This window comes from Sinocyclocheilus grahami, unplaced genomic scaffold (genome assembly GCF_001515645.1).
Source record: "Sinocyclocheilus grahami isolate Dianchi unplaced genomic scaffold, SAMN03320097.WGS_v1.1 scaffold1677.1, whole genome shotgun sequence".
NCBI lineage: Eukaryota > Metazoa > Chordata > Actinopteri > Cypriniformes > Cyprinidae > Sinocyclocheilus > Sinocyclocheilus grahami.
Genome location: NW_015506856.1, coordinates 89,067 through 102,176, shown reverse-complemented (window position 1 = coordinate 102,176; position 13,110 = coordinate 89,067). Strand labels below are relative to the sequence as shown.

Here is a 13,110-nt window from a genome sequence, read left to right as displayed (position 1 = left end):
ATATATATATATATATATATATATATATATTTCCTTTGACAAATGAAAACATTGCAACAACCTGGAAATGTCTACAGTGTAATATATCTGTATAAATTCATAAACACCCTTTTGGAAACGATGGGATGAAATACAAAACATTACTGATTGGTTTGTAGTTTTCAACAAAATCTCATTGATGACTAACCAAAATCTGTGTTTGCAATATATGGATAACATTATTGTGATGACATATCAGCAGAATATTGAAGCCCATTTCCACCACATATTAAAAAAAATTAATAAAAAGTCAATTATGTGATTAAAAAGTCCAAATTATAACAAGTGTAAATTATGACAAATAAATTCATATTTCTGACAAGTAAATTTTTATAATTATAACTTTTTGCCAATTTTGTCTTATCTCAATTTTGACTCATATTTCTGACTTGTCATAATTATGATTTGTCATAATTGACTTTGTATCTCATAATTTTGACTGTCATAATTTTGAATTTTTATCTCATAATGTGAGATATAATGTGACATAATTTTGACTGACTTAGTATGTCATAATTTTGAGTTCAAAATGATAATTTCGATTTACCAAAGCATATTTTGTATTGAATGTTGCGGACAAGGGCTTCCATAGCATAACATCCAACAACATTGCAGAATAAATCACTGAAAACCAAATGTTTACATTTCCAAGGCATAAAGATGGGTGTAAAAGATCAGTGGATGTAAACTTCTCAGTGGCAGAGCAGCACTCACCCAAAAGGGCAAGTGACAATTCTGTCAACTGGCCCAAAACTTTCTCACACTGGCCAGCAGACCATCCTAATTGTTGAGTCCTGCTCTGCCCCACCTGGGTAGAAGAATCTGGGGCGGGATACAAGAAATGCTTACTTGGAGACCTGGGCTCCCCAGTAGCAGTTGTTACAATGAGCCCATTACGCATGGAGAGGGTACAAGAGCCCTCCACAGGGATGGACTTTGTCTCACCTCACTATTAGTTACGTTCCGGTTAGAGCACAGCTGGAGACACAGTGTGGAAAGCTTCATTTTATCTTCTGCGCCCCAGAGAATGGTTTGCCTCTGGGATTTGTTACCTGTGGATTTTCATGAGTGCGAGAGAGAGAAAGTAATGTGGGTTTGGATGAGGGCCACAAGTCAGGAAGGGCCAGGAGGGTACGGAGCAGATGGACATGAGAATGAAAGGTGGGTGGGCAAGAAATCCAGTGCAGTTAAAGACAACTCTCCAAAAACACAGATCAATCAGGATAGCGCAATTTGGCAGACTGCATACGGTATGGCTACGCGTTTGAGCTGACCTATCCGTCTATTCGGCTAAAACCCTCACTCAATGCTTTTCCTTTTTTACAATCTCTCTCTCATTAACCCTTAGTCGCATGCTTTTTCATTTCTCCTTCCTTTCAGTTTCCCAAATTGACTTGAGATTTAATAGCAGCAGTTCTTTCTCACTATGACTATCAAACAGCACATTACCTTGCCTTAATCTTCTCTTCTACGTTGAGCACGAGGCCAATCTCCCAGTATTCCTATCTGCACAGAATTGCACCCAGTTACATACGTGTTCAACAAACAATTGGGATTCTGCCTGTTTTCTGAGGAGATTATTAACACATAGCGTTGGTCCTGAATAAGCAATGGAATCCTGAGCCGTCTTTTCCTCACTTTTCTCACTTTCTGTGAATCAAAGCCAGGATTGTCTAGAAAATGAGCTGTCAACCGAGGGTTCGCAATGAGATACATCAGCCTCATTGCCAACCCTAGAAATAATGAACCGCTCCTTTTTCCCCCCTCTGATACGTTCAATAAGCTATCCATAACAAGTCCAGAAAGATAAGAAGCCCCCTCTTGAGCTGATTAAACCAGAGTAGAAGGAAAGTTTTCAGAAGAAGGGTTTTGGAGACTGGGGGATTCAAGCCAGAGCAGTGCTGTTCAGAGTTATGTGATTGTCTGAGATGTTTTCATGTTTTTGAGAGGAAGGCACACCTTCAAAGAGAACGACCTCAAGGCTTACCAGACAGAGTAAGTTGTGAAAGCTATGAATAAAAACACGATTAATTTTCTCATTTGTACACACTGTTGTGAAGGTAACTGCTGCAGAGCTAAGCTCCAACACCTTGCAGTAATTCTCTGACACCTTTTATGGCTCGTTTCCACTGAGCGGTACGGTACAGTACAGTTCAGTACAGTACGATTCGGTATGGGTAACCCTGATCCAGCTTGCGTTTCCACTGCCAATAGTATCATTTTGATAGGTGTGGTGTATGCCGGAAAGTAGCGATCGACGAAAAAAGCGCGACAATAAGCACAACTCTGCCTCTTTTTGTTAAATGTCAGTTTTAATTAACAATAATAGCCATTATAAAAGTATAAGTACAAAGTATAAGAGGCTTATATAAGAGGAAATAAAGACAAAAGCAAACAATTCAGTCAAACTTATGCTACAAAGTCAGCGCTGTACTACGGTAAAGTTCAAATAAATATATAAAGTTAAACATAACTTTGTGCTCAGCCAAAATGATATGACCAGGAAAAAATAATAGATTCATGAGACCACGAATGCCTGTTAAATATAGCATACCCAAAACGAATTGTATCTCGTGTTTAATCACTACAGAGACATCAGAGCCAGCGGCAAATGTCAGAAGGACTAGCCGAGCTAAGGCTGCTCTATGCGGATACATGAGCACTGAGCGCCCATTGATCGCCTGGAGCCCCGAAATCGGCATAGCAAATTTTCAAATAGGTGCTATTTTTATAAATAAACCACAGATTTGAGTTTTAAACAATTACATTTTCGCCTGAAAAACTCTTAAAACTACATTTAATGACACAATAACAGTAATATTTAGAAAATTACGTGGGTTTTTGGGCAATGACATTTCACAAGTCCACCAGAACAGACAAGAACGCATATTGAGAAACGGCTACTGTCTGTGTGAAAAAATAAAATTATAAAATGCACGTTTTTTTTTTTTTTTGTGTTTGCTTACTCTGATAAATGGTAAATAAGCCCAACACTCATGGACAGCAAAGCAGAACGAGTGAAGGACGCTTTATTCCCTTGTATCACGCAAAAGTGACGATTCTAGTCAAACAATCAATGTTCTGCAGTGAGTTTAGCTCCACCCCTTTGGTACACTTTGCTGTGCTAGGTACCCCAAAGGAACGGTACCAAAAAAGTGGTACGATACGGTTCGCTATTTTGGCACCATTCACAACTTCTGACAGTGGAAACAATAATTGCGTACCGTACTGTACCGAACCGTAAAGCTCAGTGGAAACGAGCCATTAGAGAGAAAAATGCTTGAATGCAGGAAAATAAACAGCACATTTAAGGGGGCGTTCACACAGGCACTCTGTCCGTGCTATTTTTTTAATCATTAGTCTATTTTACACATACTGTAGATGGACCTGGCCAACAAACACGTTCTGTTCAAATCCGTTGCACTCCGCCTAGCTTGTTTTATAACACAAGATTATAGCACATACAGCCAGTGTTAATTAAAAAAAAATGTTTGTTCTTTTTTTAGACTTTTTTTATAGCTTTTGATGAACATATTCTTAATGCAAAATGACATTCATTCTAGATAATTTTTAATTGCAGCTCTTTGTAGTCATCGAAAATAACAAATGGAAAAATAAACCAAATATTCAAACATTTTATATATTTATTTACATTAAAATTTAAGATTGGATTATTTGAAACAATAGTATTCTTTCTAGGTTTTTCTTATTCAAATTCTTTATTAGTGAATTTAAAATATGGTGTTATTTTTTGTCATGTACTTGTCAACAGTATGTTTTTATTGAAATTGTTTAATTATCATCATGATGCATGTTTCATCTCATACCTACAAAACCCTTTCTTCTCAAACATCTTGAGTAATTTCATTGACTAATTTAACACTGCGCTTAGCCCCTTAAAGGCAAAAAGGTATAGCTTTTTGATCGATGGTTTATGACATTTTCATTCTTAGTTCCACCAATAGCCACACAAATTTAAATAAAAGTGAAGCAAGTCCCTATAATATAGCCTATTTTGCATATACCTACATGTCGTGTAACAGACAGAAATTCAGTGAGCCTTTAATGTCTGATTCAGTCAAATGTTAATATTAGTTTTTTACGGGAAGTCAGCAGTCATGATGCAGCCTTGAGGCTGCAGTTCAGTTCAGAGTCGAGAGAAAACTGCACCAAACTGTCAAAGACATAATTTCTCCTGCTCTCTGCACCCTGCTTACCTGACTCTAAGTCCTTCCTCTGTCTTCCTCTGTTCCTGTCTTCATTTTGACATATGTCAGCATTTGTAGTAGGCGATCAGAGACCCCATGCAAAAAAACAACAACAACAACAACAAAAAACCTTCACTTAAAAGTTTAGAGCAGAGCAAAAACTGTTATTTATACTTGTCATTTATTTTAATATGAGGAAAACTGTCTAAGAAGTTGAGCAGTATGGGCATGTGTACAGATCTTGCCAGTAGCGGATTGGAGAGAAGGAGAGGGTGACTAAGGGGGAGGGGTTGGGAATGAGTGGAGGGGTCCATGGGGGGTGATGGAGACAAAAAGGGAAACTCTTTTATCAATTTCATCAAAATCAATTAGAAGCCGGAGTCTGCTGATGGGGCACTGGGTGGTGGAGGGAGTGTGAAATCCCGGGGCATGGGAGGAGATACAAGCCCATGGGGACAAAGGAATTGATGAATAAAAGACTCCCGGGGTCGGGGACACTTTGAGTGGAGCATGCTGGAACTCAGCAGCTGCAAATTGAGCAGCCAAAGCTCCTCAATCTCCTCGGGGTGGGAAAAAAGAGAGAGGAGAAGAAGAGCTTAATGGTGACTGTCATTTTGTCTGGTGAGACTGGGAACTCTACAAATAGCCATCAACCAGACCTCTGGCCTAGAACAAACAAAACAGGCAGTCGATCCTTGAGATTTAGAGATTTATTTGGGCGCGTATGTGCCGTAAATGCTCTTGAAGGGATGTGGAAAGTATTTTTCATGTTTATATGCTATTTATATCAGGTACCATCATCCGAGTCTTTTGCTAGTAAACTGATGTATAATTCAACACAGGGAGGCTTTAAAGGGATAGTTCACCCAAAAATGCATATCCCTTTAAACACAGAGGGAAGGGTTCAGGCAGTGACGTCCACACGTAACCCATTCATCACTGTTTCACTGGTAATTCTGCCCTAATGCAATCTTTAGTCTTGGATGTTGACCACCATGGCCCTGCTACAGTAGCATTAGCACCGTCTCCCACGCTTTCCTGTCAAGGACACTCCCGATAAGTGCGATGTTTCGTGCTATGGGAGCCACCATAAATTGCCATATTCTTAAAAGAAAAGGAGCGCAATCTGCAGGAAGTAGACATAGATCCTTGTAATAGAATAAAAGGCTATGAAGGAAGCACCCCTGAGGAAGTGTTTGTGTATTGTTTATTAAGAGACTAGAGTCCTAAGAGGGCTTTCCCCCCGTTCTCACACTCCATCTCACAATGGAAAGAGAAATTGGGGAGGAGCCATTTTAAATCAGAGGTAACACTATTTCCCTAGTGCAAACGTTACCTTTTCAAAGAGCTGCGTGAATCATAAACATTTACACTGCTCGGGAGCCTGGGGAACGAGACAGGGGGGAGCTTGCTATCCCTCAACTTCCTGCCTCTGTTTGTTTCCAGGAAGAATGAGGGTAAAAAAAAACATGAAAACAAAAGCAAAAAGGGGAAACAAAGAAGAGTCTTGATATCCAGACTCTCTGTTTATGTCCTTTGGCAATTGAAGTTTAAACTTGTTTCACTGTACTAGAAGAGTAAAACGGTAGATCAGAGGTATTCCCACTACAACCGCTATATGCCTCAGTGTCCTGGTGAATGAGTATGTCTATTTCCTAGCTGGGAATTCTGCCATGTTGGTTTTCAGTGATTCTGTGATTGTTTAAATTCATTACACTAACACCACACCCTAGTGTAGCACTTTTTAAACAACAAAATAAGGTAAGAGTCACCAAACACCCGAGGATCTATCAGAATTTACAGCAAACAATTGACCTCAAGTAAGTTTCTCAGGCAGTCTTGTCCTGTGTTTGAAATTCTCATCCTGGGTATTGTGTTTTTGGCCAATTCAGTCATAAGCAACATATGAAAGTGCAACAGTGCCCGCCTACTTTTTTGCATTATAAGCCATGAACCAAACAAACCAACTACAAGATGAATCACAACACTGTAAACTTTGAGATAATGTAGGAGATAATGAAATAATATAGGCTGATGATTTCGACAAAAGCATATACCATTGATTAACAACCTCATAGCTACCAGCAGGTCAGTTTTTAAAGGTTTATAAGATAGGTAACACTTTAGTATGGGGACCAATTCTCACTATTAACTAGTTGCTTATTAGCATGCCTATTAATAACATATTGGCTGCTCATTAGTACTTAAAAAGCACATATTCTGCATGACCATATTCTATATCCCTAATCCTACCCATTACCTAAACTTAACAACTACCTTACTAACTATTAATAAGCAGCAAATTAGAAGTTTATTGAGGCAAAAGTCATAGTTAATTGCTTGTTCATAGCGAGAATTGGACCTTAAAATAAAGTGTGACCATAAGTTATTGTTAAAAACCAATTACCTTACGGAGAAAATTACTGGGATTTTTTCAGGGACTGTCGCACTACATAAGACTACAGAGATTGTAATGGAGGATGAATTCCATTATATTTCTGTATATGTAGGGTCAGTGGTCAGTTCATTTCATATTTATCAACAAGCTTCGACATATCTGTGGCTAAAGACATTTTAAGCACTCAAATAAGAGCTGTGTGTCCACTGCACTGCTTTTCATTGGGTACAAAGGGTCTGTAGCTGCTGCAGAATAATATAATAGACGACATGCCTCAAAATGGCATTAGGATCTGATATTTGTCACTGTCTAATGGCTTTGGTTAAAACCGATGACAGCGACGTTGAAGTGCTTACTCATTTTGCTTATCTGCTATCCTTTATTTTCAATGTTTGCTAGCTCATGAGCAGATAAGAGCTTTGCTAATGATAAAATGGCTGACCTGGAAAGGCTTCATCTACTTGTAACATTCTCTGTGTAAATTTGTCTAATTTTGTCCAATTATGTGAGTGCCGAGCTGGAGGGTATGTCAGAGTGCATTTTATGAGTCCTATATATGCATTTCTCTTACAGAGAGACATCTACAACAGCTTAAACCGTAGTCGTGAGACTCACTAATCATTGTTCATTATACGTTGACAGGAATTTGGCGGTGGAAGAAATGCAGAAAGATCTCCATCATGGAAACCCAGAGGCTTGTCATTCCTCTCAGCGTTTTCCATAACTCAGACAACCCGTGGCAAGCCTAGTAACGCTCAAACAAATCTGCTGATGCATCTGACGCATTTACATTGAAAAATGTAAATGTACATTGAAAAATGTAAATGGGAGGAAGTTTCCTCCTCTCTGGTTGCCAGGTAGCCATACATCTTGTGATTCATCTGGAGAACAAACCGGTTAATTAGCCTGCTGGAATTAGCCATAGAGCACACGATCTGTACCAAATGAGATCTTAATTGGTTCACCTGCCAATTCTGCACAATTCAGGCTCCTGCTTTACAAAGGGGGAAAAAAACGAAATGAGGAAGAACAAGCTAAATTATTTTATAGCCGTTAACTCAGTCTTTTCTCTTCCTTAGCTCTCTTATTAGGCTCTTCTTCCCCAAGCAAGACACTGAGATCAGTAAGCAGCAGTACTACGAGTCAGACGCAGCCAGGCTTGATTTTGTGCATCGCAGGCAAGCCACAATGCCACACATTCTTTAAACTCCAATCTGAGAGACTGTCCTGCCGGTTTTAATGACCTCATCTCCCTCAGAAATGCTCTTTATTCTGCTCTCTTTCTATTCAGCAAATGTCAAGTACTCATTGTAATTCAGAAAATTGGTTGACTAATTTCCATCTGACAAGAATTGAGTTCTCACTATTGACTATTAGCAGCCGCTGGAGGTGTTCCATTGTTCTAAATTACACAGATCAAAGGCTGATTGAGCATGACAACACAAAACAACCAGTGCAATAAAACCATTCGGAGCCCTCTTTTGTCTTCTCCATGCTTTGATTCTCTGTAGCGCTGCCACTCGTTGCTCTATAACTTTGTAGCATTGAGTGGCAGTAGCTGAGAGTGAACATGACCTCCTACTGACTCCTGCCAACATACCGGATGTCTTTAACGGCAGTCGAAAAAAAAGACACATCAACATTAATTCCCTGCTAAATGATTCGTGTGAATTATGCATGAGGAGACTGCGTGATATGTAGATTTCCACCTTCAACCTTTGTCAGCCTAATTGCTGCCATTTAGGTCTGGATCTGAGTGTTGCAGTTGACTGTAGACGTGGCTCACATCCGTCAATAATGTTCCTGGGCTTGTATCAAAGACAAGCCAGGAAGAGAAGTGCTAGCTGTGCATTAGCAAGGCGCCTCAAGGCCGGCTCTCCCTGCGAAGCTATGGCTTGATATTTTTTTCTGGATGCTTTCAGCTAGTCGAGACCTTTCTGTCTTACCTTGGTCAGGTAGCTGCGAGTTGTTGGAGGGTACGGTCATATTTAGTACGTCATTGACAGCTGTGTCGGCATAGTGCCCTCTCTGAACGTCATGTTCGCTGTCGGTTTGGTCACTCTCCTCATGGCCACTGTCCTTCAGACTGTTTCCTTCCATGTCCTTGAATGTTGACGTGCTATAGCCAGGTGAAGTGGAAAAGATGAGAGAGAAAGAAGGAAAGTGTTATTTAACTGTCAACTTTGGTTTTGTCATTCTTTCAGTCTCTTCACCCAGTGCTATCTTTGTTTAGCTATTAGCTGCACAGATGGTAAAGCTAAAAAAGGCAGCTTTTCTCACATTCTGATATAGTGGGGTAAAAGGGAAGCATCAAAGGGATAGTTCACCCAAAAATGAAATCTCTGTCATAATTTAATCTTATATTTGATTTGAGAGCAAAAGCAGAGGTGAATATTTTTATTTTCAGATTTTTATCCTGACTCTGTGACATCTAATGGCTTCAGAATACTTATAGTAAATGACTCACCTGTTTTCTACTACTTTTATGATATATATTCAATATTTTTTGGAACTTCACCTACTGAATAAAAATTCCATAAAATTCACCTTCTGGAATGACATGAGGGTGAGTAATTAATGACAAGAATTACATTTCTTGGGGAACAGAAAAAATATATCTTAAAAAAAGTATAAATATTTCCATATAAAATGTGACATCTGTAAAAAAAAAAGAAAAGAAAAGAAAAGAAAACAACAACACATATCTTGTATTACACCACTGCATATAAGATGACCTATCAATATTTATGGTTCATTTTCCTGGAAGAGAAAGACTTTTAAATTTGGACAAAAGCTATATACAAATATTTGATTTCTTGGGGTTTTCAATGTGAAAAAAAAAATCAGGTCACTGTCTTAAGGAGAAGTTATGTTGGTCACATAAATTTGTGGAAGTTTTGAAATACAGGTGTAATAATTTGAGAAAACTGTGCTTTTCCTCTTTACCCTCATTCACGGACATAAAACAGCAAGAGGAGGCAAAAAGCTGCCAATTGACAGCTGCAGTGCACAAGCCTAATTTCCCTTAATTTGATAGCTAGCCCAGTGGAAAACATTCTGCCTCTAAAACAACAGCAAGGATCAGAAACGCATGTGTACACATAAACACACTGACATACATAGACACAGGCATCTCTGTAGCCTCTTCTAAGGAGAAAGAGAGGAGGGAGAGAGAGAGAGAAGGATTCTAGCAATGTCAATGCAAAGGTGGTAGTGCAGTCTCTGATTTTATCAGTCTAATTGCATCTGTCCCAGACTGTTCGCCCACAGGCTCTGGAGGGGATTTCTTTGTAGTGTCGCAGAGCCAAATAGTCGACACTTGAATACTCTTTGTTTATGTAAACATAGGCAATGTTTTTTTTTTTTTAAGATAAAATTGCTGTAATTGGTTTGAAAAATGCAGTACTGAGGTAAACAGGAATGGGTTTTTCTGCTCTAGGTAAGAGAAGCATTGCAGTCCCAGTGCACATCCATAGTAGCCGGGCCCCCAGGCGGCCGAGGACCTTCATTAGGGATGTCTGCATGCCAATGCTCCATGTCAGTCAATAGGATCCTTTTAGGTGGACTGAGGAATGCTGGCCAAGTCCTGCCAGTACAAAGGATCTATTGTCCTTGCTCTTTTCTTCCACAATGCAAAATAAGGTTACCATTTTCTTATCTCCGTGGCCTAACAAAGCCCCCCTTGTGTGTACTGAGGAAGAATCCTCTGGAATTCCAGGATTTAAATTCTTGTAGATTTTGCAATTTGATTAACATCTACATGGATGTAGCTTAACCGCCCAAGCCTCTGCTCTTGGCTACAGCTTTAATATTCTCTAGCATGTAATATGTATACACGTTTTTGCAGGGATTTGATAGAATTATTCATATTGGGAAAGCAAGGAGAACTACTTGATGAGGATGTGCTTAATCACTTATGATACTAAGTAAATAAAGCTTAACACTGGCCATTTATAAACATGTTGAGTATTAATATCTTGCCTGTGGTATGTGGCCAAACCCTAATAAGGTTTATGAGCCAAAATTTTTTTTAAGACAAGTGCCATCTAAAATGGGTCATATGATGAGGTTTTTTTTTTCCTTGTGAGATAAAGAGATTGTTGTACTATAGCGTATGACCATCCATTGAAACTGTTATGCAAAAACATCTAATTCCGAAATATCCAACATCAGACACCCAAAAAATCAAAAACTTAAATCTGCTCAGTCAAGGTGAGAGAAAGTGGAATATACGGTTCATAAATTGTATTTCTCATTACACAAGCACATGGGGTGTTTATTAAATGGTGAGCAGCATGAAACATTTAACAGTTAAAAAAAATTATGATCTGACCACTTTAAGAATGCATCAAAAAAAGTGAGGTAAGTTAATCTGATTGCTTTATAAAGACATACCTTTTAATTAGGTGTGCTCTGCTGTTTACATAACTTGAGTCAATGGAATAATTCTCCGTCTGGGGGAAAGAGACAGAATTAAAGAGAGAGAGAGAGAGAGAAAGAAAAAGAAAGAGAGAGAGAACAAAAATGAATTTAATTATGCAGCAACCAAAATAATGTCACCAGTAATTGCCTTTCAATAGAAATGTTATTTTACACAAAGACTCTAGTTAACTGCCTGGGCTTTCAAAGGCAAACTCTCCCATTCTCTTTCTAAGCACATATGGCCTGTTCTGCTGCAGTGAGTCTGCTCCTGTCGTCACTCCTCCAGCCTCCCCCCACCCACAAAACCATCCTTAGTCAGACCACGCTCTTCAAAATGTCATTAAGCCAGACAGGGGAATAGAGGAGGGGTTGGGGGTTAGAGAAGAAAGTTTCCTCTCTTCCAGTGCCACTTTTCCTCACACCACTTCTGAGGATGCTAATATGAACATATCAAATAAATAAATAAACGGAGAAAGGAAATTAAGAGCATGCCAGGGGATTTTTTAACTTTGCAAATGCAGATGAAAAGCCCTCAATGATCTGCATATGATGACTCTTTGACTCACATTGAAAAAGAGACTTCAGTGTCTTCTGGAAAGCAGCGCTTTTTTAATAAATGACTAGAAGTACACAGAACTGGGTGATATATATCAAATATTCGCAGTATATTTGTGGTGGTATTACTAGTGTTTTGAAATTAAGCAAACTCATGAATTATGCAAAGACTTTAATGCATTTTATATTTGGCCATTAAATTTTGTAAACAGCATGACTAATTTCACAATCCTCTTTTTCTTGCAACTTGCAGGAATGAGAGCTTTAAGACATGTTCTTAAGTCAATGGTTTAAAGTTGGTAAGTTCTATTCATTTACATTGAAACCGAACTCTAGATTCAATGATTCTTTTGCATGGTCAAAAGGTCTCCACAAAGTTATTTGGTAAACAAATATATGTAAATAATTATTGCTGTTAATGACTAATGCTCTATTGGTGCATAATGATGTGAATGAAACTGGCAGCTTTGTAATTAAACCTTTTGAATCTAAGTGGCTAGTTATAATCAACATGCAGGTATTTTCCATGGGGAGCAACCTGCCTCCTCTCTCAGCTTCAACTTAAACTGATTCTAAACCGAGAAAGAAAAAGAAGTCAATGGCTTCCTTCCAGGGGTATGTCTAGCCATCAGCCCCCCTGACAACAGCAGTCACCCAGACGATAAGAAGGTTAATGCAGACAGTGCAACACGACCAGTGATTATGCCGCCAGCCAGGGACATCCAGACTAGCTGCTGGGAGTCAGATACAAGCTATCATAATCACAGATGGAATAACTCTGCATAAAGATCTATGATCCCAAACACTTGCACATTTCCCCATCTGTGTATATCAACAGTGGCTAGGAGATCCCTACAGCGCGAGATGCGCGTCAACAACTGTAAACACTTAAACGTGACATAGTAGTCATAATAGTGGAATTCGTTTCAAAATTGATTGATTAAATCCTACTTACAGGAACATACTTTTACAGTTTTCACAAATTCTTTCTTGTTTTACAGGGTAGGAATGCTCATCACTGTCCACCTTAGACCTTCTTCCATCACCAGTCAGTGAGCTGCTGCGTACCGTCTCACCTCCACACTCTCTAATTACCTCCACGCATGATTATATTTTAGTTATAAGTGACGGCTGACCAGGCGTCTAATTTAGATTTCTGGGCCAGTGAAATCTGAACCCACTGAAGGTTAACGCTGTCTTTTATGTGTATGTGTGCGTATGTGGTGCGTGTATGTTCTTGCCTGCGTAGGTGTTTGATATGGCTCTAATTCAACCTTAAGTCATTGTAATCAAGGAGATCATTTGTAAAAAGCCATTTTAATTAACATTATATTAGCAGACCTCAATTTGGAACATACTCTTGTTTGTTCTCGTTGCAGCTCACAAGGTAGTTATTTGCCTCTTTGTTCTTGTCCGCCTTGACTCCATTAATATCAAAGTAATGGGCATAAGCAATTATTTCAGTAACAGGGCAGGCATATATATATA

General features: G+C 38.9%; 1 protein-coding gene across 4 annotated transcripts in view; it reads right to left on the bottom strand.

Moving 5' to 3' along the window:
• LOC107571978 (protocadherin-19) overlaps nt 1–13,110 on the bottom strand; it is a 52,437-nt gene that overhangs the window by 15,361 nt on the left and 23,966 nt on the right. For all 4 annotated transcript variants that reach the window (XM_016258377.1, XM_016258380.1, XM_016258379.1 and 1 more), the window contains exons 3-4: nt 11,041–11,099; nt 8,592–8,764 (exon numbers count right to left, since the gene is read on the bottom strand). In XM_016258377.1, the coding sequence (XP_016113863.1) occupies nt 8,592–8,764; nt 11,041–11,099 (232 nt within the window). The remainder of the gene's footprint in view (nt 1–8,591; nt 8,765–11,040; nt 11,100–13,110) is intronic.